The sequence below is a fragment of the Ovis aries genome, chromosome 17 (genome assembly GCF_016772045.2).
Source record: "Ovis aries strain OAR_USU_Benz2616 breed Rambouillet chromosome 17, ARS-UI_Ramb_v3.0, whole genome shotgun sequence".
Classification (NCBI taxonomy): domain Eukaryota; kingdom Metazoa; phylum Chordata; class Mammalia; order Artiodactyla; family Bovidae; genus Ovis; species Ovis aries.
The window spans coordinates 6,856,210-6,881,118 of NC_056070.1; the positions used below are offsets into that span (position 1 = coordinate 6,856,210).

The following is a 24,909-nucleotide window of genomic DNA, read 5'->3' on the forward strand; positions in this document are numbered from 1 at the left end:
GAAGGAAGAGACGAGAAAGGCACAAAAAATCACTTTCATTTAAGAATCGAATTAAGTATGATTCCAAATAGTATCCATCAGTCAGATTGGATGATGAAGATGGTGTGGATGACAGATGCTTGTCATTGAGAAACAGGCACTCTTCAAATGTGGCTTCTCCTCTGGCCAGTCTAAGCAGCTGGTTAGATGGGTGGAGAATATTGACTTCTCTTTGCTAATTTACTTAGAATTACTATTGAATAAACCATTCAGATTAAATAGAAAATCCAGGCCAGGCATGGGAGGTAGCATTGGCTTTCAAATTAGGGAAGACATTCAGTTAAGTGGTAATAAATGAAATGGATTTTACTTTTTGTGAATTACACTTTTGTAAAAGTCGTTAGCTCTTTTCATTATAAAAGGCAAGCGTGTAAATTGCAGAACTTCCTTCTTTTTCCATCTTAATGAAGAGAATACTTTTAAGGTCTTGTTCTTAAGGTTTAGTCCTGATCATAGTTTATGGAAAAAGCGATCCCTGAAAGGTAAAGAGGTAAAAATGACTACCTCAGGGTAGAATGGATACTGCTTTAAAAAACAAAAAACAACCAACAAAAGCTTAAGTTTAATTTCCTTTTGTTTACTGTCTCAGTTTAAGAAAAATGCTGGCTGCTGCTGCTGCTGCTAAGTCGCCTCAGTCATGTCTGACTCTGCGCGGAGGGGTATCATAATTGAGGGTTATTTCTCTTCTCCTCCAGCAAGGACTCACACCTTTTCCACTTGGTCATGATTCTCTTGTTCAGCTGTGTGGTTTGCATCTTGTACTCATAATGTAATTGTGTCAAGAGGACCCCAATGAGGAAAAAAAAAAAGATCTCCGAGTGAATAGTGAACCCAGCATCCATCATGCACACTCCATTCACTGCTCTGTCTCTCCCTCAGGACCCAAGCTGCCCTCAGAAGCCTGTTGACAGTGGTGCCCCTCATGCTATCGTTCTTCATGATTTCCCAGCAGGTGAGGACACAGATGATACAGTGGTAGAACCTTAGGATCCGAGATTGGGCATCTTCCCAAGGTTAACCTCTCAGGGACATCTGTCTTCCCTTTCTGTACCGATGGAGCCCTGGACTGGACAGGTCATCTTATCCATCACCCCACCTTCAGGAAGAGTTGACTGCACCCGGCCATGACAGAAAGCTTACCTGCATACCCTTGCTTTTGATACTCCCTGTGAGAGAGAGAGAGGAGAGAGTGTTTCTCTTACACAGGAACAAATAGCAACTTGCCTACCAGTTGAAAACTGTTTAACTCTTCCCCAATATAATGAAATTAGTTCAGCTTTAATAAGTGAAGTTCTTTTCTGCTAAGGCTTGTAAAACCAACATACATAGCTCAGCTATTATTGATGAAGTGAAAATATATGTTTTTGTAATCAATTTTTAAATACCTTTTATATCCAAGGCTTCAAATAAATTCCAGATTTATTTATAACTTTTTTTTTTGTCCACTTGGTAGACTGATTTTTATTTCAGTGTGAGTAAATTTATATGCTAAAGAGCTGTAGGATTCCCTTAGTATTTTGAGATTGAAATGATTTTTAAGCATGGTTGAGAATCATATGAATATTATACCGTGTCTATAAAATTGTTTCACTGTTAAAATATATATTCAGCAGACGTTTATATTGGCACAGGAAGAATCATTAGCAAGCACAATGTTTTGTGTGTGTGTGTGTGTGTTTAACCATTCCCTATCAGTCAGTGCCTGGTAAATATATCTCATTTGATCTTAAAAGGGGAAACTCATAATAGCAATATCCAGAAAAAAAATATATTTTAAAAGTCAATTCAATTAGTATAATCTGTTCTCAGAATCGGTAGAACGCACCACCTTGGTGGACAGAAGTAAACGCTGTGCTGTGCTCTGCTCTATTCAGCTCTGCAACCAGAGTAACTGATCATACATCATTATAATTTTACCGTGCAGAGCAAGCTGATGATCTGAGCCTCACTTCTGGAGAGATTGTTTATCTTCTGGAAAAAATAGACACAGATTGGTACAGAGGGAAATGTAGAAACCAGACTGGTGTATTTCCGGCCAACTACGTCAAAGTGATTGTAAGTAGGTTGTGCATGTTGAAATTGGTCACATATTCAGTGGAGTCTTTGTAATTCGCAGTTTGAAAAAAATAACCAGATGCCTTGATTCTTAGCTTCTAGTTCTGTCTCTTCCATTAATTCATTTAGTGTTTGAAAAATTCAGAAATAAAGGTTTGTTCAACTAAATAGTGGTTATTACTGTATTATGGAGCATTAGAACTTAATGTTTAAATGCTATCTGAAATCCTAAGGTAAAAAGCTACTGCAGGTCCATTGGTGAATTGGCTATTCTTGGAGGGTTGATAAGCACTTGAGGGTATATGTTAATTCTTTGAAACATTCAGCAAACAAGAATTAATGATACTGGATTGTCCTATAGGAATGTTTGTTCTCCGAGGTTATGGTACCACTTCTCTTTTTCTTTGGAGTGCATTTCGTTACTGATTTCTTTCATTCTTTCCATTCCCATTTATTTCCGTCTTTAAAAAAAATATATATATATATATATATGTATATATATATATATATATAGGATTTCCCTGATGGTCCAGTGGTTAAGAATCCACCTTGCAATGCAGGGAACAAAGGTTCAGTCCTTGTCCTGGAAAGATCTCACGTGCCTTGGGGCAGCTAAGCCAGTGTACCAAACTACCAAGGCCAAGCTCGAGAGCCCACGGGCCCCAACTGCTGAAGCCCCCGTGCGAGCCCCATGCTCCGCAGCAGGAGAAGCCGGCACAGTGAGGAGTCCGTGGGCCACAGCTGGAGAGTAGCTCCCACTCACTGCAGCGAGCAAGAGCCCACACAGCACAGAGACCCAGTTCAGCCATAAATTAACAGATTAAAAAAAAAAAATAGATTTGGCAATACTAAAGTACTTTCACTGGAGGGAATGGTTTCTCACTTAATAGTTTCAAATCTGACTGGGAAATATTCTATTACAGTGTCAGGATTTTACACACCCTCCAGCCTAACTGGTGAAAGCAGAGCCCTATGGTAGAGCCCTGAGTGTTAAGCCCGGGTGGCTGAGAAACACAGAGATGAAATAAGACTGCCACGCGAGCATTTATATCAATGGGAAGAGAATGACTCATTTGCTGATACAACTTATTGATACTGAAATAGTTGAGCATTAACTGCTTATTTGAGGGGGGGAAGCAAATGATTTTCCATTACAGCAGAAACTTAGCAAACAGACATAACAGATAACCTATATTTTTCAAGTATAAATGAGGTTGAGTCTCTTGAATTACAAAATGTGGGTCTTACAAGTTGTCTGATATATAAATACCCCGATTATTTGGAGAAGTCCAACCACATTCTCTGAATTAATATGGAGAACAATGCTGGCTCTAGCACTCCTCCTCATTTTTCTTCGGCCCAGAGTAGCAGTACTTTAAAAAGCACAGTTACCACACTGGGATCAGTCACACTGCACTTGCCACATTGTTGGTGTGTTATTTCTAAGCCTGCAAGTTTAAAAAATTGTTTTAAAACTTCAAACTTTTGGAATTCATCAAGAAGGGCACTGATTTATTTAATGTAAACCTCAAAGCTTTAAGTAGTTTTCCAACAGTGCATTATGGTCAAATATTTCATCACAACTTAGCTCTACTGAGCCTTGTAGATGAGGTGTTATATAACGTGCTCACCCCTAGATGCTCCCTGAGTGCTAAGTCCTCTCTTCCTTCCCTACTTACAGTGGCCCAGAGTTGTGAAAATGGAGAGAATCATGAGTTTGATGGAAAGATTTCATTTGGGGTCATGGAAGTATTGCAGAATTCAACCAGCACTTTGGCTGGGTGTCCAGACAGCACCTATGCCCAGTTCCTATGCTAAGCCCTCCCAACGCTTTGGCTAGGTGTCCAGACAGCACTTATGCCCAGTTCCTATGCTAAGCCCTCCCCACCTGAGGTTTTCAACTTAGGGGATATGAGAGAGAGAGCCCCAGTTAGGGGGGAATGACATAATGTGCTTATTCCAGCAAATAAGAGGAAGATTGATTGGCTGTACAAGGAGGGCCACATCACAAGTTGTGGAGTTTTTTCAAAGCCCAAATTCTGGATTTCATACCTTTTTAGCATCTATGGTATGTTTTGTCGATTTAATACCTAGCTAAACTGGTTAACCTCCATTGTAAATTGGCTAATTACTTAGCCTTAAATTTATCTTATGAAAATCTGAATTAATACACTTGTTGCCTTGATTTTGTCTTTACTAGATTGATGTTCCAGGAGGAAATGGGAAACGGGAATCCATCTCATCTCATTGTGTTAAGTAAGTTTTACTTGTGTTCTTTTGCATGAAATACAAAGGATGTGAGCATTTATATCATAAAGAATTAAGAAGCTTAAACACTTCAGATGCATGATTATTCAGATTCTCAGAATGTCTTTTTAATTATGAGGAAAACGACTTGTTTAAAAATTCTGATGAAATTGCAGCATGCTGATAGTGGCAACCCTCTGTGCCAATATAGGGCATATAGACAGCCACAGTCTGTCCTGGTGCTTCCCATAGCCTAACCTTGTCTGAATAGACAGGTTTCATCATCCATTGCATTTTGTGTTGGCCTTTGGTGTTTATCTACCAACTGATTTCTAGAAAGTTCAAATATTTTTGTCATAGTGTTAGGGAACCATTGACCAAAACCACCTATCTTGACCAGGCATGATGATAACCACGTGAACAAGTTGTCTCACAATAGGAGGTCCCGATAAGAAGCATGGAAACTAACCGGGAGAATTTGGGAGAGGCCAAAAAAAGGAGGAGACGCCTGCCCATAGTATGTCCTATAAAACTAACTGGAAGAATTTGGGAGAGGCCAAAAGGAGGGAAGAGATGCCAGCCTATAATATGTCCTGCCAACCTCCCAGAATCCTTCCTGCTGAAATCCATCTTGGCTGAGCAATGCACACGCCACCAGGAAGGACCCTGAGTCAGAGACAACCAAGAGACTCACCCCATTACAATAAAACCTGGGACTGCCAGCCGTGTGGCAGAGCAGTCCTTCTGGGTTCCCTTACCCTGCTGCTCTCCGCCCGGGCGCCCCTTCCCAACAAAGCGTCTTGCTTTGTCAGCACATGTGTCTCCTAAGAGAGTTCATTTCCGAGTGTTTGACAAGAGCCCACTCCCTCCTCCAACAATAGAAAATATTTAAACCTAATAGAAACATGAAGTCTATAGATCTGCTAGGTATTTTGTATTGTTTTGTTTTTGAGAGGACCTAGAAGAAAGTAAAGGAGGAGTTAATTTGGAGGAGGCTTCTTTTATGTTTGAAGACCAATTTATGTATCCTTTTATGCATCATTGTAACTCCTTTGTGATTTAAAACATTGCCACAGTGCAACTTTATATTCCAGTTAAATGAGCAAATTAATAGAATTCAGTACCTCCTGAAGACAGTAAACCTGTCTTTGAATAGGTCAGACATAAGAAGATATGCTCTCTGAGGACTTCAGAAAATAAATGCAAAGGTTATCACAAATAAGAAAACTTCTGAGGCCACAATAGTTCAATTCTCTGTCAGATTCAGCTTTTCTCCTGTTTTTAAGCAGTGTTTACTGTGTCAGCAGGTTGAATTTAAAGTGGGCTTTCATAGCTGTTGATCCATTGACCTGGCTTAAATCAGACTTTGATTGCAGCCAGTACCAACCTTTTCTTTTCAGGCAATTGCCTCTCCTTAGTCATTGCCATTGAAACTTCCTTTCTGAAGCCTCAAATTGAAGGTTTGGTATACAGTCATGTCTTTGAGGGATGCAATTTCATCTCTGTTTTTATCTTATTATCAGTCACAATTGCAGATCATTTAAGGATTGTTCCAATTCTCAGAAATGAAGCCTTTTTAAAGGAGATACAAAAATCATTTTAAAACAACAGTAGTAGGTATAAGATTAAATGTTATAAGATAATGTGCCGAGTGTGTTTTCCTTGAACCTCCTAGTTTTGAAGACCATTCATCTATATACAGAACTCACTGATTCAACATGTCTTAAGCATCTACCCTGCCCAGCTGATGCCCATTGCATTTCTGCCATGGAAGTTTGATGTCTTGCCCTGAGATGCTCAGGGTTAACACTTCTAAACTCAGTGCATTTATGACTGAGAGGGTTCAGACTCGGCCCTGGATTACTGTGGCCCAGGGATACAAAAACATGGAGACTGGGGAGATTCTGTCATGAAGAGGTGATCAAAAGATGCGACAACCTAAACCAACCACCAGCTGCCTATCTGGGATTCTGCATGTACTCGAAACTTGGCTTTAGCCTTTCTGAGTAAGATAGGCTCGTATCTACAAAGTAAGGACTGTCATTTAGAAATGAAGCTTATTCTTTTTCATGGAGATTGTAAATTATGCCTCATATATCTTGTTCCAAAGTAAATACAAAATAAATATTCACTGAAAGATTAAATGAGGGTTTCCAGGCATTTTGAAAGTTAGTACTGCCTAGTTTAACCCACAAATGTGATCTTCTTTCTTCAGAGGCCCAAGGTGTGTTGCTCGATTTGAGTATATTGGAGACCAGAAGGATGAGTTAAGTTTCTCAGAGGGAGAAATTATTATTCTTAAAGAGTATGTGAATGATGAGTGGGCGAGAGGAGAACTTGGAGACAGATCTGGAATCTTCCCCCTTAACTTTGTGGAACTCATTGAGGATCATCCCACTTCTGGTACAAATGTTTTAAGTGAGTATCGAGAATATGGTTTTTTATTGTGTACTATCCTAATTCAAATAAACCAGGTAATAGGTTAATACTTAAGTTGCATAATAATCCATATTGCCATATTTTTTAAGGTAGAAGGAAAAATGATTTTTAAATGGTATTCGTCATTTTGGGGATAGTCATTATTGTGGCAGTCTTTCAAAGAGCTGGTTTTTGTATTTTAGGTAATTAGCAGTAGCTTCATATTTTTTTTTACTAAAGTCTCTCAGTCGTGTCCAACTCTTTGTGACCCCATGGGCTACACATGGAATTCTCCAGGCCAGAATACTGGAGTGGGTAGCTGTTCCCTTCTCCAAGGGATCTTCCCAACCCAGGAGTTGAACTGGGGTCTCCTTCATTGCAGGCGGGTTCTTTACCAACTGAGCCATCAGGGAAGCCGTTCATATTAGCTATCAGGGAAGCTTCATATTAGAGATGGCAAAAAAAAAGAATCATCAACTTTTAAACAGAAATGGCCTGTAGAGTATAGCTAATGCATTTCCTCCTTCAGTCTACAGTAAAGAGAACAAACCCAGAGAGGGTGGTTTGTACTGGCCTGGCAAAGCTAGCACCCAGTATGTGAAGAGACTGATCTGGAATCCCAGACTTTTAACTTTCCTCCGAAAGATTTTCCCCAGTGCAGTGTGGTCTTTACATCTGAAGTTTTTATTTTTCTTTCAAAATATAGGCACAAAGGTACCACCAAAGACCAAAAAAGAAGATTATGGTGCAAATTCCCAGGTAGGCTCCTTGAATAGATAACTGTGGTGAAAGCCAAGTTTTATCTCTGGGAGGACTGTTAAAATCATAATTATTAAAAAAAGTATTTAATTTTTTAATTCATGTAGCAGATATTTGAGGTAAATAGTTAGGTGATTAATCCCTTTCTTGCTCATAGAGTTCATCATACAAATGAATTAGAAAAACATACAAACACTGATAAAAATTAATGAGGAAAGAGACATTATTGGAATATTCATGAAAGAGATAGTATAAGTGGCTGATAGTAAAAAAGGTTTGTTTTTTTTTTTTGTTTTGTTTTTGGCTGCTCACCTTTGTTCCCTGTCCAGGTCTCAAACCCACCCTCCCTGTGTTGGGAGCACAGAGTTTTAACCACTGGACCACCAGGGAAGTCCCCAAGAAAGTTACTTAACCTTACAGTAATCAAAGAAATGCCTTGTAAGGAAACAGTAAAATTCAGTTTAACATATCTAGTTAGCCAAAGATTCAATACAACAACAGCAAACAAGTAATTATAGGTATGTGATTGTTAAAAGAGGAAAAGTACAGATTATTGTTATCATTGTTTTTATCTCTCACCCTAGAGATGAAAAATGAGACAAAGTTTTAGTCACAAAGGTGGTCATAGTTGTGTTATTATAATGTGGAAAAATTGGAAATAACCTGAATATGGCCATTATTGGGAAAATGTTCTGAGGCCATGAAAAACTAGATTTGTAAAGTAAATGTCATGGGAGGAAAACATATAGTGAAACTAAATATACAGCATAAAAAGACGAGCAGGAAATGTATTTAAGTTGTTAACATTCAGTTTCCCTAGGTGGTTAACATTATAGATAGATGGGTGTTTTTCCCATTCTTCATGCATTTCTGAACTTGCCAAATGTTCAGGAACATTTGTATTATTTTTATAATGGGAGAGAGAAAAAATGTATTAAAATGTTTAGTGTTTAGCATGACTTCAGAAGTTCAAACTGGACAGGAATGTGAGTGACTTCTATCGTTTTTTGTGACAGATTTTAGAAGAGTGAGCCTGACAGGGTCATTGTCACAACGTCAGGGGTCACTGGGCTGTGTGTCTCAATTCTTTCATCCCCCCACTGATTGTCAAACAGGAAAGAAAGTGACCACAGTTCTTGGAAAGGAAGTGTTCGCATGGTGGCCCCTATTCCCAGGAGTGACAAGTACTCTTCTGTAGAGTTGGCTTCTCAAGTGCAGGAGCAAGAGGACGGGGTTAGGGCTGTTTATGTTGTTGTTTTCCTTTGAAGCCATCAACTGCTGAGAACTTAAGATGTGCCAGGCACTGTGCTGAGCAGTCTACATGCATTACCTCGTTTGACCCCACGTGAGCCCTGAGATGAAGCTGAGGCTTAGCCTAGTGAAACGTCTTGCCCTGTGTTAACTGGGAGTGACGGAACTGGCTCTAAGCTTTTGATCTTAGTGTAATCCTTGCCTCCCTGCTTGAGCTTCTTGAACACAGGGCTCTCATCTGAGTTGGCAGAGACTCCTTGTCACAGAGCAGAACCTTCTTATGATGCATTTGCAGCAAAAAGCATTCTTGTTGGAGCAAGAACCATCACCCCAGGTGGTTACCCTGCCAGCTGTGGAGCAAACCATGACTTGTAAAATTAGAAGTGTGGACTGATGGAGACTTGGGCCGTGGGGTCCGATAACCTCTCAGCCAGGTGGTGTGCTCACTGCTCAGTCGTGTGCACACTTGTGTCCAACTCTTTGCAACTCCATGGGCTGTAGCCCACCAAGCTCCTCTGTCCATGGAATTTTCTAGGCAAGAATACTGAAGTGAGTTGCCATTTCCTCCTCCAGGGATATTCTTGACCCAGGGATTGAACCTACATCTCCTGCACTGCAGGCAGATCCTTTATTGCTGAGTCACCAGGTAAAGACCTGGGAATTAACAGACTGCCCATTCTGATCCTTCCTAATTCAGGTAAAGAGCTTCACTGAAAATTATATGCTTGGAAATTCCCTGGAACTCCAGTAGTTAGGATTCTGGGCTTCCAATAACCAAGAGCCTGGGTTCAATCCCTGGTCTGGGGATTAAAATCCCACAAGCTTGTAAAGCAATTATCCTTCAATAAAAAATCAATTAATTAAAAAATATCCCACAAGCTGCACTGTGTGGCCAAAAAAAAAGAAAAAAGGAAAATTATGTTTGCCAGAATGTTTTCGTAGTGTCATAAATACTATATACAAATACGATAAGCTTTTCTCTAATTTTTTAGTGGAACTAATGTCATAGATCATGGGCTTCCCAGTTGGTGCTAGTGGTTAAGAGCCCGCCCGCCAAGGCAGAAGAAAGACATAGGTTCAGTCCCTGGGTCGGGAAGATCCCCTGAAGGAGGGCATGGCAACCCACTCTAGTATTCTTACCTGGAGAATCCCATGGACAGAGGAGCCTGGCACGCTACAGTCCATGGAGCTGCAGAGAGTCGGACACGTCTGAAGTGACATAGCACACACAATGTCATAGACCATAATGCCAAAGTCACAAATTTTATCACGTGTCATTTAGAATTTTAAGAAAAAATTTTCTGGAAGCTTATATTTCTGAAACTCATTAGTGACATTAGGTATTGAGTGATTTCAAGTGGCCCTCAGACTTTGAAATGTTATGACCCCTTAGTTTTTTTGCCACCACTTTTTAAGCTTTGTGAAAATTAATCTGAAATAAAATTTCACATTTCGTACCAAACTGATTTGTAACAGGAGAACAATCTTTGTGGAGAATGGTGCGAAGCTCTGCACAGTTTCATGGCAGAGACCAGTGAGGACTTATCCTTCAAGAGGGGAGACCGGATCCTGATTCTGGAGCGAGTGGACTCCGACTGGTACAAGGGCAGACTGCGGGACCGAGAGGGCATCTTCCCCGCCGTCTTCGTGCGGCCCTGCCCAGGTACCACCGCTGCCCGGGAGGCTCTTACCCGCCAAGGGGACCCCAAGGCCTTTGAAATGATACAGATTTCTTGTCCCTCTGGCCGTGCTCCATTTCAGTTGTTTGCCTGTATTTGAAAGTTAATTCATAAGGTTATGCAGACTTTCTGCATATAATTTGTTGAAGTTATGTGGGGAAAAGAGATAAAGATAGCTTTAATCGATAATGGCTAGTTTTATCTCCTGAATATATTTTCTATAATTTTTTTTCTGCTAAGAGTACATATTTCATCTTTTTGCAAGTTAAAATAAATTCAAAATTAATTGAAAATGTTATGTACTGGAAATGACAAGGGGATTTCTTAAAATGTTTGATTTGTGTTTTAGTCAATGTCTTTCTATGTATTTGAATTTTCGGTGTCTTCATAGCTGAGGCAAAAGGCATGGCTGCTTTATCACTGAAGGGGAGGAAGGCCAAAGCCTTGTATGATTTCCATGGGGAGAATGAAGATGAGCTTTCCTTCAAGGTCAGAATGTGTATCTTTTTCTGTAACTGCATTAAGCAGCTGTAAATTTTGAAATGTCTTCCACTGAAGGGTGAACACTTGCATGGAGTATTGATCATTGATCAAGAATGAAAGGACCTCGGACCCTCGTTCTTAAGGATGAGATCAGAGAAGTGACTAGGGCAAATGTGTATTTGCAGATCATGTAGGTACTTAAAGTCTTACTGATATTGCTAGACCCACAGTTGCCAAACAAATTCCTTATTCCTCAGCCTTATGGCATGTGATCTCACTAATGCTGGAGCTTTCACTGGAAGCCCTCGTAAAGGATGGTCCTCAGACTTCCCTGGTGGTCTCCCGGTTAAGATTCTGTGCTTCCACTGCAGGGGCCACATGTTTGATCCCTGGTTCAGGAATTAAGATCCCACGATGCCACGCGGCTCAGCCAAAGTAAAGGAGGGATGATCCCTTGCATGGCCCTTGCAGCCTGCTGCTGTCACGTCTTGAAATCAGCGGGGAAGTCAGGCGGCCCCTACTACAGCTGGCCTCTGCAGCAGTGCCTCACAAGGCCCTGGAGTCTTGTCCACAGAGATACTGAATAGATTTTAGGGTAGTGATCCCAGAAGATTAAGGTACTTTGAGGAGGGTTTTTTAAGAAGCCTAACCTTAATCATAAACAGAATGCTTGCATGATCCTGTTTCCACATCCATAGGTGGATTGTGCTCAGAGGAAAGTACCCAGGGTAGTACTGTGGTATTGGGCCAGATGCTATCAGAAGAGTTGTCAGGCAGTGGGAAATTCCCCATCATTGGAGATACTCAGAGCAAGGATGCCACAGAGGGAATGAAAGAATCCAGGAGTGATTGGACAAGATGAGACTTGAGACAGTGGGTACCCACATTAGGTTTACACTTGTCTACAACAAAATGAGGAAAATGGTGATGGCTGGGGATGTGGAGGCTTCAGGGGAGTCATGGAGAAAGGTGGGCATGCTGAGATATGTCAGTATAAGGTTGCTAACTTTTCTGTTTTGTGATGGAGTTTACTTTCTTCTGAGAATTTCTTTTTATATTAAAATGTCATTTCCGTTATAAAATATTACTAGTAAATGATACATATTTCTTATGCAAAATTATAATTGGTAACCCTATATGTTTCTTTCTCTCTTTTTAATTTCTTCATCCATAAAATCCAAGTGTTTAGAAACTGTTGCCCTAGTCCTTTTCAATCTTGAGAGTCAATGGCTTAAAATTAATTCCTTTTATCCTCAAGTATAATGTTACTGCAAGTGAACCCTCTGGATTCAGACTTTTGGGGTATTGTTTTGGCCTTCATTTAGGTTATGTCAGTATAATCATCCAGAAAATAGGTTGTCTTCAGGCATTTTTGCAAATGCCTGACTGTAAGCAAGATAGTTCTAGAGTCTTTTAGTTAAGGGATGCTGTACCATTTTCAGTATTGTCGATCATTAGTATTTTATTCAATATCCACAGAATATTAGTAAGTAAAACTTTTTTAAAACTGTCCTAGTTCTCAGAAAACAGATGTGGCATATACGTGTGTATGAATCAGAGCCAAGAAAAATAGCTTTAGTCAAGGATTATAGCTCAGGAACCAAAGGAGCTTAGAACAGAGACTTTAGATGCCAGAGTCTTTACACATTTTAGCAGAGTAAACTAAATTAATGACATTAGATCGTCAGCATTTTCCATTAAGAATGGCCTTAAATCAAACCAGTTTTCCAAAGGGCAGTGTCCTAGGGCTACAAATAAATCCATTTAACCTGATAAAGATATCCTTAAAAGTAGCCAGGGTATTCTTGGACCATTACAGAATCTTAATTCAGGTTCCAGGAAATGGCTAGAAACCATAAAGAACAAAATAGTTTCAGGAGATAATTTCAAAACTTATGTCCTCATCTGTTGAGATGGTATAACTCACACAGGAGTGAGACACCCAGCCCTTTTGACTAGCCCAGTGAAGACAATCACGTGCTGAGTCAGGGACAGGGAGGCTGCGGTGTGATATCGAGGCCACAGAGGAGTGGAATGCTCCAAACGGCAGAGGAGAATGCGTTATGGGGAAGAACAGATGTAGAGCACAAAATGCTCAGGAGGCTGAGAAAAGGCAATGTTAGTAAGAGCCTGCCTAAGTAAGAAGGTAGACTGTATCATGTGGTGACCTCATGCCTAATGGTTAACGTTAGGTTATCCATCATGATTCCTGGATAGGCCCGGGAATCACTCTAGATTTGAATCCTCTTTCTACCACTCACCGACATGCAGCACTGAGCAAGTCACATAATCCCTCTGAGTTTCAGTTTCCTTTTCTATAAAATAAGGAAATCTATAAAAATATTTATCAAAAATTGGGAAATAATAGTACCACTTCTAGGACTGCAGTATTGTTTAAATGAGTTAATTTTCACTATTCTTAGTTTGATAAAAAAGAAAATAAATGAGTGAATTCCCATAAAGCACATAGAAAAGGACAAGGCACACGTACAGTGAGCATACAGCCCCCTCGCGCCACCAAGTCTCTGCACGTCACCTGGGATGAGGCCTCCCCAGACTGCCCTAATGCGCTGGCAGCTCACACTTTCTGCCCTCCTCTGCTAGCTCAGTTATTCGTCTCCCAGCTCTGGAATAAGGTCTTTCTTCATTGCTGTATCCAGTGTCCAGAATAGTGTCTGACACGTAGTGGGTGCCTGATAAATAACTATTATTTGGGGAAAAAATTTATATATATATATACTATGTTAGCTGGTATTTTTATTTATTAAAGAATAATTTTAGATTAGGAGTGGTGAATTTGAGGGGCACAAAATACAGCCTGGAAATGCAACAAAGGCAACAATGACAGAGGAATGGGGTTTGAGGAAGAGAAGCAGCTTAACGTGGGTACTCAACAGAAACTTAATAATTATTTTCAATTCCTGTTTTCCTACAGGCTGGAGACATAATAACAGAGCTGGAATCTGTCGATGATGACTGGATGAGTGGAGAACTGATGGGAAAATCTGGAATATTTCCCAAAACGTACGTTCAGTTTTTACAAGTTAGCTAAAGGTGATGCTTGACTGTGCTCCCTGGCACAGAAACTCACTTGAACTCTCACTTTGACTATCAGATATGTTTTTGCACTATTTTTTTAAACGGAAAGAAATATCGATGCTGTATACGGTATACTAGAATTTTCTGAAAGCAGAAAACATCTTGATTTTGTAGTTAGCTTTCTTTCACAATAGAAATGTGTGCATGGAAACCCACGCGCACGTTTCTACCAAGGAGGACATCACGCAGGAGCAAGGCAGGCAGACCCTCTGCCGGCAGAGCGTCTGGTGACAGGGCTGCACTGCGACACTCGCAAGCGAACACTGCACTTGGACGTCTGTGTTCATCGGCGCAAGTAAAGCAACCGTGCTTCTTCAATTTTCGCTTCAGTTTTAGAAGAGGACATTTGTTATTCTACATGCTGTAACTCTCAGGCGATGGTTGGTAACCGAAATTTCATTTTTGACATTCAAATTAATTCTAACAGCTTGAGAGCGTTATCCTTATGACCAGGGCAAAGCCTTGTTTCAGAAGGGAGTAGTTCATTGACTAGTGGAGCCTTGGTGAGCATGTGGGGAATCAGCTCATAGTCACCAAATGCTCCTGTGTTGCCAGATGTTTTCCCTTGGTCCCAGTGTCTGAAAGTGGTTAAAATTTGATGCGTAAGAACCAAAACCACCCTGAAAAGCCTTGCTAATAGAACTAACTCTTTCACATACCTGCAGTACTTCTTTCTTTCCTCTGTGTATACCTTATGTTAACAGGGTTATTATAAAGCACATTTTCTGATTCTGTAATCATTCTTTTGACAATTACTGGTACTCAAAGAAAAATTCATTTTCTTTGCGTTACCCCCAGTAATATATAAAAGCTGTGTCTTGTTACAGTGGTACATTATGAATCACATATATATATCTCAGAATACAGAGCAACTGTTAAGATGGGAAACAATGCCAAACCCGCAGCTCATTCTTCCAAATATAATCAGAGCTAAAAATAACTTGAGAATCTGAAGGCTAATACTTCCGGGGTTGTTCTTCTCCCCCCAGCTCATCCCTGCAGTTTTTAGAGTAAATAGAAAAACCACTTCCCTGCTATGCATTGTTACGCACTCCAGGCTTAAGATGAAAGTCTTAAAGCTAAAAAGTGGTTCATTGTGAAACTGAATCAATTACAGCTTATGGGCTGAAGCCAAATATATTGGTTGAAGACAATCTTTCAAACAGATCAATGAAATAGAATTTCATTGGAAATGTAAAACACTGTCCCAACAATGTTCATAACTTTCTTCTGTTTTTGAGAAGAGTTTCATATGCTGGGCCACTTTTTTGCTTTTGTTATTGTTTCCATTGTCTGAAAAGTTAGGCAGTTAAGTGATGAAACCATTATGTGAACACCATGTGGGGTTCTGTAACGGAGGAGAGACTTACCTTGTCTTTGATTAAAGTCATTTCCCAGTATATGGTTACAGTTGATTTGGGGGTATGGGAGCTAATTTTTTTAACATGTTTTGGGTATAGAAGATGGAATAAAGAAAACTGGTCAAATATCACTCAAGAGTAATTTCATAAGAAATGGATGGCTTAAAGCATTGTCTCAACTAAATTCCTATTTGCAGCAAGCTTGTGTAACAGCAGGAAGGTGAGACTCTGGGGGACTGGGATAGGGCATGAAGTATATTTCTTTGCCTGTGTAATCTTAACATCTTACATCAAAAATCATGAAAACTTAGCTTTATTGGAGAAAAATATTCCTCTTAAATTTTGGCCTCTGTCAGCAGAATGATAAGTGCAATAGGTGTGTATCTACTTGACACTATAATAAACTGAACTGAACTTTCAAAGCCCATTTCTCTTACATATACTAGACTGAGGTTTTTGAGAATGGAGGTGATATGTTTTTATCTCCAGCCGTTTGTACCATACGGGCTCAATAGAGGCTTGTTGGTTGGTTGGTTGGTTGGTTGGTTGGTTGGCTGGATGGATGGGGATAACTTTCATGTAATAGTGATACTATTTTGGAGCCACTATGGTCCAAGTATCTTTCCTCTTTGATTTACTGACAAAAAACTTTGTTGAAACAAAATTTGCAGTTATATGTCTTCCACTCCATCATGCTACATTTTTTGCTTGTCATTTATTACCTACTCAGCTGATGAGAAGTAAAAATATAGCATGGTATAAGTTTTCTTAGGTACTTTCTTATTCTGTATACTGATTGACCATGACTTTTATACTCAGTGAATTTCATAGTGGAGAAATAGAAATGTATTCTTGCTCTTTTCAGGAATTTTAGTTGTAAACCTAATATTGTTCATCCAAGCCACAGCAAACTAGGATCTCCAAATCCTTTTTCTTTGGTGGGTTAAACTAGAGAAGTCATTTAATATGTTAATCTTACCCTTTTGAACACTAAAAGACCACAGATTTCTTTAAAAGATGCTCTAGCTTATATGACTGGGGGGGAGATTAATGTCATTTGTGCTTATGGAAATCACAGGTTTTTAATAGTCTGAAATGTTAATAATGAAAAAGATCAGCACATTTATCAGAATTTGTTAGAACTGGCATTTGAAAAAAATTTTATTTTTCTATAGGGTTGTTATGCATCATTACTCGTAACAATAATTGTTTCGTTTTTGTTTAGCTTCTTAAGCTTAGATAAATATACCCAGAGGGAAATACTGATGATATAGGCTAATTACAAAGAGATATTTGGTATTAATATAATCATTAGTGGTATATTCCTTTTAATTAATATCAAATGTAACTGGACCATATGATTCATAATTCAGTGCTATTTTGAATGTCATTAATTGAATCCTTAGCAGTGAATTTTTTCAGAACTTAATAGGAAATAATTTTCTAACCTACTCCTTTATACTTCACTGTAATTATGGGGTAGAGGGGAAATAGAAAGCCTAACTCAGAACACTACCACCATCTAGGGGCCTTTTACCTAACTGCAGTCTCATCCTGTTAAACCTCAGAAATCTGCAGGTCAGAGCTCAACCTGCAGAGGTTAAATGATTTGCCTAAGGTCATACAGGTATGGCAGAGCCTAAAGCAAAACCTATCTACTGAGTCTTGATTCAGAACTTTTTGTATTTGTTGTGCTAAAGTGATACATTTCTTTTTAGTAGTTAAACAAGTAGAATTGGTTTATTACAGAAAAGATTATAACTTCTCGAATATATATTATACAGAGAGTAAAACTTTGAATTTATTTCTTTGAAGAAGAAATAAAGATTTGTGCTGGGCTTCTCAATTTTTATGTAGGCTATTTATATTGATGTTACCTAAAAACTCAAACATGGACTGATCCATTAATGGGGACTCCTTTTTCTGTGTAGTAGGAAGTATCTGAATGCCTGGACCGTCAGATCTTGAAAAGATCTGCGTCTGTAGGGCTGTGCTGTTGGCAATAGCAGAGCAGTCTTAAACTGAGATTTTTATATACATGGAGCACAAAACGTTGTCTTAGTATTTTGGACTCTAATAGATCAACTCAATTGCTTATAACATAAACTCAATTGCTTATAAATGTATAGTAAGTTTATATTTGAGTCTGGGCCACATTCTGGATTTATTTTTAAGGAATCTTAATTGTATGTATACCAGATTATTTATCTTCAAATACTACAAATTAGGCAATAACTCAATGAAATTTTTTTCAAGAGAATAATTCAGATTCATTATTCAGAAAGGAGAATTACCCACTGGTTTTCTGTCCTGTTTTTAAAAAATTAATGTATGTATTTATCAGCTGTGCTGAGTCTTTGTTGCTGCCCACAGGCTTTCTCCAGTTGCAGCAAGCAGGGGCCACTCTTCGTTGAGGTGCCTGGGCTTCTCACTGCAGCGGCTTCTCTTGTTGTGGACTAGACTGCAGGCGCGTAGGCTCAGCAGCGCTGGCTCCCGGGCTCCAAGTGCGGGCTTCTCAGCAGTTGTGGCTCCCGGGCTCCGCTTGCGGGCTTCTCAGCAGCGCTGGCTCCCGGGCTCTGAGTGCGGGCTCAGCAGCGGTGGTGCAGGGGCCTAGTTGTCCCAAGGCATGTGGGTTCTTCCTTGGACCAGGGATCAAACCTGTGTCTCCTGCATTGGCAGGTGGATTCTTACTCACTGGAGCACCAAGGAAGCCTCTGTCTCTCTTTTTTTAGCAAGAATTGACTGACAGTCTTAATGTATTGTAAGTCCTAGCCACAGCAATCAGAAATAAATAAAAATAAATTTTAAAAAGACATAAAAGAAACCCAAATTAGAAAGGAAACAGTAAACCTGTCTGCAGATGACATGATTTTATATATGAAAAATCATTAAAAGACAACCAAAAATGTGTTAGGACTAATATATGCAATCAGTTAAGTTGCAGGATACAAAATTAATATTACAGAAATCTGTTGTGTTTCAATACATGAATAATGAACTATCAGAGAAATTAAGAAACAATACTATTTGCAGTTGCATCAAGAGGAATAAAATACCTAGGAATAAATCTAACCAAAGAGGTAAAAGACTTATAGTCTGGAAACTATAAGACATTGATGGCAGAAAATGACAACACAAATTGAAATATATACCATGCTCACAGATTGGAAGAATTCATATAGTTAAAATGATCATACAATCCAAGACAATCTGCAGATTCAGCACATTCCCTATCAAAATACCAAAGGCATCTTTCACAGAGCTAGAAAAAAATAATTCTAAAATTTGTATGTAAACACAAAATACTCTAATCAAAACAATCTGGAGAAAGAAGAACAAAGCTAGAGGTTTAACACTCCCCAATTTCAAACTACTTTCAAAACTACAGTCATCAAAACAGTATAGAATTGGCACAAAAACAGACACATAGGTCAATGGAACAGAATAGACAGCCCAGAAATAAACCCACACTTAAGTGGACGATTAATTTAAGTCAAAGTAAGCAACAATACAATGGGGAAAAGATAACATCTTCAATAAATGGTGTCAGGAAACCTGGACAGCTAAATGCAAAACAACCTGGACTACTTTCTTACTCCGTATACAAAAATAAATTCAAAATGGATTAAAGACCTAAATGTGAGACCTGACACCATAAAATTTCTCTTAAAGGAAAACAGACAGTATGCTCTTTGATGTTGGTCTTAGCAGTACTTTTTTGGATGCATCTCCTCAAGCAAGCCAAAATAAATAGGACAACATCAATCTAAAAAGCTTTCGCACAGCAAAGGAAACCATGAACAAAACAAAAAGATAGCCTACTGAATGGGAAAATAATCCAAGATATCTGGTCCTTACCAGAAACAGTATGGACCTAATAGAAGCAGAAGAGAATAAGAAGAGGTGGCAAGAATACACAGAACTATATAAAAAAGGTCTTAATGACTGGATAACCTGGCTTATCCCAGTCTAGTGGTCACTCATCTAGAGCCAGACATTATGGAGTGTGAAGTCAAGTGGGCCTTAGGAAGCATTACTACAAACAAAGCTAGTGGAGATGATGGAATTCCAACTGGGCTATTTCAAATCCTAAAAGATGATGCTGTGAAAGTGCTGCACTCAATATGCCAGCAAATTTGGAAAACTCCGCTGATGCCACAGGACTAGGAAAGGTCAGTTTTCATTCCAGTCCCAAAGAAGGGCATTGCCAAAGAATGCTCAAACTACCAGACAATTGCACTCATATTCCATGCTAGTAAGGTTATGCTCAAAATCTTTCAAGCAAGGCTTCAACAGTACATGTACCAAGAACTTTCAGATATACAAGCTGGATTTAGAAAAGGCAGAGGAACCAGAGATCAAATTGCCAACATTTGTTGGCTCATAGAGTAAGGAAATTCCAAAAAAAATCTACTGCTTCATTGACTGCCCTAAAGCTTTTAACTGTGTGGATCACAAGCAGCTATGGAAAATCCTTAAAGAGATGGGCATATCCCTGTCTCCTGAGAAACCTGTACGCATGTCAAGAAGCAATAGTTAGAACCTTACATGGAACAACAGATTTGTGCAAAATTGGGAAAGGAGTACAACAAGGTTGTATATTGTCACCGTTTTACATCATGCAAAATGCTAAGCTGGATGAATCACAAACTGGAATCAAGATTGCCAGGAGGAATAACAACTTCAGATATGCAGATGATGCCACTCTAATGGCAGAGAGCAAAGGGGAACTAAAGAATCTCTTGATGAGGGTGAAAGAGGAGAGTGAAAAAGCTGGCTTGAAACTTAACGTTAAGAAAACTAAGATCATAGTATCTGATCACATCACTTCATAGCAAATAGAAGGACAAAAAGTAGAAGCAGTGACCGATTTTCTTTTCTTGGGCTCTGAAATCACTGTGAACGGTGACTGCAGCCACGAAACTTGAAGACACTTGCTTCTTGGAAGGAAAACTATGACAAACCTAGACAGCGTATTAAGAAGCAAGAGACACCCCTTTGCCAACAAACGTCTGTATAGTCAAAGCTATGTTTTTATCAGTTAGTAGTGTACAGATGTGAGAGTTGGACCATAAAAAAGGCTGAACACTGATGAATTGATGCTTTCAAATTCTAGTGCTGGAGAAGACTCCTGAAAGTCCTGTAGACTTCCAAGGAGATAAAACCAATCAATCCTAAAGGAAGTCAACCCAGAATATTCATTGGAAGGACAGATGCTAAGCCTGAAGCTCCAATACTTTGGCTACCTGATGTGAAGAGCCAGCTCATTGGAAAAGACCCTGATGCTGGGAAAGATTGAAAGCGAAAGGAAAAAAGGGCTGCAGAGGATGAGATGGTTAGATAGCATCACCGACTCAATGGACATGAACTTGAGCAAACTCCAGGAGATAGTGGAGGACAGGGAAGCCTGGCATGTGACCATGGGGTTGCGAAGAGTTGGACACGACATAGCTACTGATGAACAACCGCATCCAAAATATATACAGAACTCATACAACACATCAAACAAATAAGCCAACTTTTAAATGGGCAGAGGATCTGAATAGACATTTTCCCAAAGAAGACATACAGATGGCCAACAGACACATGCAAAGATGCTCAGCATCACTAATTGTTCAGTTGAGTTGCTCAGTTGTGTCCAACTCTTTGCAACTACATGGACTACAGCACACCAGGCCTCCCTGTCCATCACCAGCTCCCAGAGTTTACCCAAACTCATGTCCATCAAGTTGGTGATGCCATCCAACCATCTCATCCTCTGTCCTCTTCTCCTCCTACCCTCAATCTTTCCCAGCATCAGGGTCTTCTCAAATGAGTCAGCTCTTTGCATCAGGTGGCCAAAGTATTGGAATTTCAGCTTTAGCATCAGTGCTTCCAATGAACACCCAGGACCAATCTCCTTTAGGATGGACTGGGTGGATCTCCTTGCAGTCCAAGGGACTCTCAAGAGTCTTCTCCAACACCACAGTTCAAAAGCATCAATTCTTCAGTGCTCAGCTTTCTTTATAGTACAACTCTCACATCCATACATGACCACTGGAAAAACCATACCCTTGACTAGATGGGACATTTGTTGGCAAAGCAATGTCTCTGCTTTTTAATATGCTGTCTAGGTTGGTCCTAACTTTCCTTCCAAGGAGTAAGCATCTTTTAATTTCATGGCTGCAGTCACCATCTGCAGTGATTTTGGAGCCCCCAAAACAAAGTCTGTCACTGTTTCCATTGTTTCTCCATCTATTTGCCATGAAGTGATGGGACCGAATGCCATGATCTTAGTTTTCTGAATGTTGAGCTTTGAGCCAACTTTTTCGCTCTCCTCTTTCACTTTCATCAAGAGGCTCTTTAGCTCCTCTTCACTTTCTGCCATGAGAGTGGTGTCATCTGCATGTCTGAGGTTATTGATATTTCTCCGGCAATCTTGATTCCAGCTTGTGCTTCATCCAGCCCAGCGTTTCTCATGAAACGCTGTTAGGGAAATGCATATCAAATTGTTAGGGAAATGCATATCAAAACCACACCTCACACCTATCAGAATGGCTTTCATCAAAAAGACAAATAGGTTTTGGGAATGTGGAGAAAAGGAAACCCTCATACATTGCTGGTAGGATTGTCGGTAGGTTCAGCCACTATGAACACAGTATGAAGTTTCCTGAAGAATTTGAAAACAGAACTGCTGTATAATCCAGGTATTTATGAGTTTGAAAAGATATATGTACCAGTGTTCATTGCAGCATTTTTACAATAGAGGACTGATAAAGATGTGGGGTGTGTGTGTGTATAGTGGAATATTAGACATTATATATAGTGGAATATTAGACATTTAAAAATCTTGCTATTTGTGGCAACATGGATGGATCTAGAGGGTATTATGCTAAGTGAAATAAATCAGAGAGAGAGAGAAACATATGGTTTTACTTTTAAGTGGAATATAAGAAACAAACCACAGAGAATTACAGACACAAACTAGTTTTCTGTGGTTTCCCAGAAGGGGGGGAGCAGAATAGGTGAAGGAGATTAAAGGGTACAAACCTCGTTATAAAGCAGATAAACCAATGTAATATACAGCATAAGGGATATGGTTAATATTATAATAACTTTGGGGGGATAGTAACTTATTGTGGTAATTTCATAATATATGCAAATATCAAATCACTATGTAATACCTTTTAAATGGGCAGAGGATCTGAATAGACATTTTCCTAAAGAAAATGTAATATTAAATATTTCCATTGTAAAAAAGCATGTGATCAGCCAGATTTAATCAAGATGGTGTTATTCCAGGTACATCTGTACATGTTTGCAGTTGGGAGCTACTGTTGATGGCACCAGGCACAGGACAACCATGTCTATATTAATTTTCCTGTTTATGACAAGCCCAGTGGCAAGTCAGATTGTTAGCTGCAACTGCCCCTTGATCCCAGGCAGTTCAGTGGGTCAAGAGTCTGCTTGCAAAGCAGGAGATCCAGGAGATGTGTGTTCGATCCCTGGGTCAGGAAGATCCCCTGGAGAAGGAAATGGCAACCGACTCCAGTATTTTTCCCTGGTAAATCCCATGGACAGAGGAGCCTGGCAGGCTACCGTCCATGGGGTCACAGAGAGTCAGACATGACTTGGCAACTGAGCAGGCACGCAAGCCACTTGATCCAGATAGCAGTTTTGGATCAAGGGTGAGCGAGTGAAAGGGGCTCAGTCATGTCCGACTCTTTGCAACCCCATAGACTGTCCTTGGAATTCTCCAGGCCAGAATGCTGGAGTGGGTGGCCTATCCCTTTTCCAGGGGATCTTCCCGACTCAGGAATCGAACCGGGGTCTCCCACATTGCAGGTGGATTGTTTACCAACTGAACTATCAGGGAAGCCCTGGATCAAGGGTAGTGGTTCTCAACTGTGGGAAATTTTGTCCCACAGGACATTTGACAGTGTCTGAAAACATTTCTGTCACAAATTGGGGAAAGATGCTCCTGGCATCTAGTGGGTAGGGGCCAGCAGTACTGCTAAACACCCCACATGGCACAGGACAGTCCCTCACAACTATGAATTATCCAGCCTGAAATATCAGTAGGCCCACAGTTGAGAAATGATGATCTCCAGACCACAGTGCATTAATTACTCCCCTCTTCTCCCTCATTTTCTTCCCAGGTGTCAAGGTTGTTGTCTTCCCTCCACTGCCACAAAATCTGTACCTATAATTTCATATTTTCTCCAGGTACTTTCACCCAGACTTTCTGGTTATCACCCAGGAGGCAACCAAGATGAGATGATCCTTTTAGGGGCATTGCCATAGTCTGTGACCCAGTCAGGTATGTAGAACTGGAGGAGGGGAGTAGTCAAAAAGCTTTTTAATGCTTAGCTATGCTAAGCTTAGAGATACCAAGGGAACAATTTCATGCAAAGATGGGCTCGATAAAGGACAAAAATGGTATGGACCTAACAGAAGCAGAAGATACTAAGAAGAGGTGGCAAGAATACACAGAAGAACTGTACAAAAAGATCTTCATGACCAAGATAATCACGATGGTGTGATCACTCTCGTAGAGCCAGACATCCTGGCCTGTGAAGTCAAGTGGGCCTTAGAAAGCATCACTACGAACAAAGCTAGTGGAGGTGATGGAATTCCAGTGGAGCTATTTCAAATCCTGAAAGATGATGCTGTGAAAGTGCTGCACTCAATATGCCAGCAAATGTGGAAAACTCAGCAGTGGCCACAGGACTGGAAAAGGTCAGTTTTCATTCCAATCCCAAAGAAAGGCAATGCAAAAGAATGCGCAAACTACCGCACAATTGCACTCATCTCACACACTAGTAAAGTAATGCTCAAAATTCTCCAAGCCAGGCTTCAGCAATACGTGAACCGTGAACTTCTAGAGGTTTCTAGAGTTAGAAAAGGCAGCAGAACCAGAGATCAAATTGCCAACATACACTGGATCATCGAAAAAGCCAGAGAGTTACAGAAAAACATCAATTTCTGCTTTATTAACTATGCCAAAGCCTTTGACTGTGTGGATCAAAATAAACTGTGGAAAATTCTGAAAGAGATGGGAATACAGACCACCTGACCTGCCTCTTGAGAAACCTATATGCAGGTCAGGAAGCACAGTTAGAACTGGACATGGAACAACCGACTGGTTCCAAATAGGAAAAGGAGTACATTGAGGCTGTATATTGTCACCCTGCTTATTTAACTTCTATGCAGAGTACATCATGAGAAACGCTGGGCTGGATGAAGCACAAGCTGGAATCAAGATTGCCGGGAGAAATATCAATAACCTCAGATAGGCAGATGACACCACCCTTATGGCAGAAAGTGAAGAGGAACTAAAAAGCCTCTTGAGGAGAGTGAAAGTTGGCTTAAAGCTCAACATTTAGAAAATGAAGATCATGACATCTGGTACCATCACTTCATGGGAAATGGATGGGGAAACAGTGGAAACAGTGTCAGACTTTATTTTTAGGCTCCAAAATCACTGCAGATGGTGATTGCAGCCATGAAATTAAAAGACATTTACTCCTTGGAAAAGT

The 24,909-nt window shown here is 40.0% G+C and overlaps 1 protein-coding gene across 9 annotated transcripts in view; it reads left to right on the forward strand.

Moving 5' to 3' along the window:
• The window catches only part of SH3D19 (SH3 domain containing 19), a 198,764-nt gene extending 182,951 nt beyond the window's left edge, over positions 1-15,813 (forward strand). For all 9 annotated transcript variants that reach the window (XM_027956244.3, XM_060400975.1, XM_042234938.2 and 6 more), the window contains 8 exons: positions 919-991; positions 1,964-2,094; positions 4,295-4,350; positions 6,557-6,759; positions 7,466-7,518; positions 10,246-10,432; positions 10,840-10,937; positions 13,867-15,813. In XM_027956244.3, coding sequence (XP_027812045.2) covers positions 919-991; positions 1,964-2,094; positions 4,295-4,350; positions 6,557-6,759; positions 7,466-7,518; positions 10,246-10,432; positions 10,840-10,937; positions 13,867-13,983 — 918 coding nt within the window. In that variant the 3' untranslated portion in view covers positions 13,984-15,813. The remainder of the gene's footprint in view (positions 1-918; positions 992-1,963; positions 2,095-4,294; positions 4,351-6,556; positions 6,760-7,465; positions 7,519-10,245; positions 10,433-10,839; positions 10,938-13,866) is intronic.
• The last annotated feature ends 9,096 nt before the right edge of the window (positions 15,814-24,909 follow it).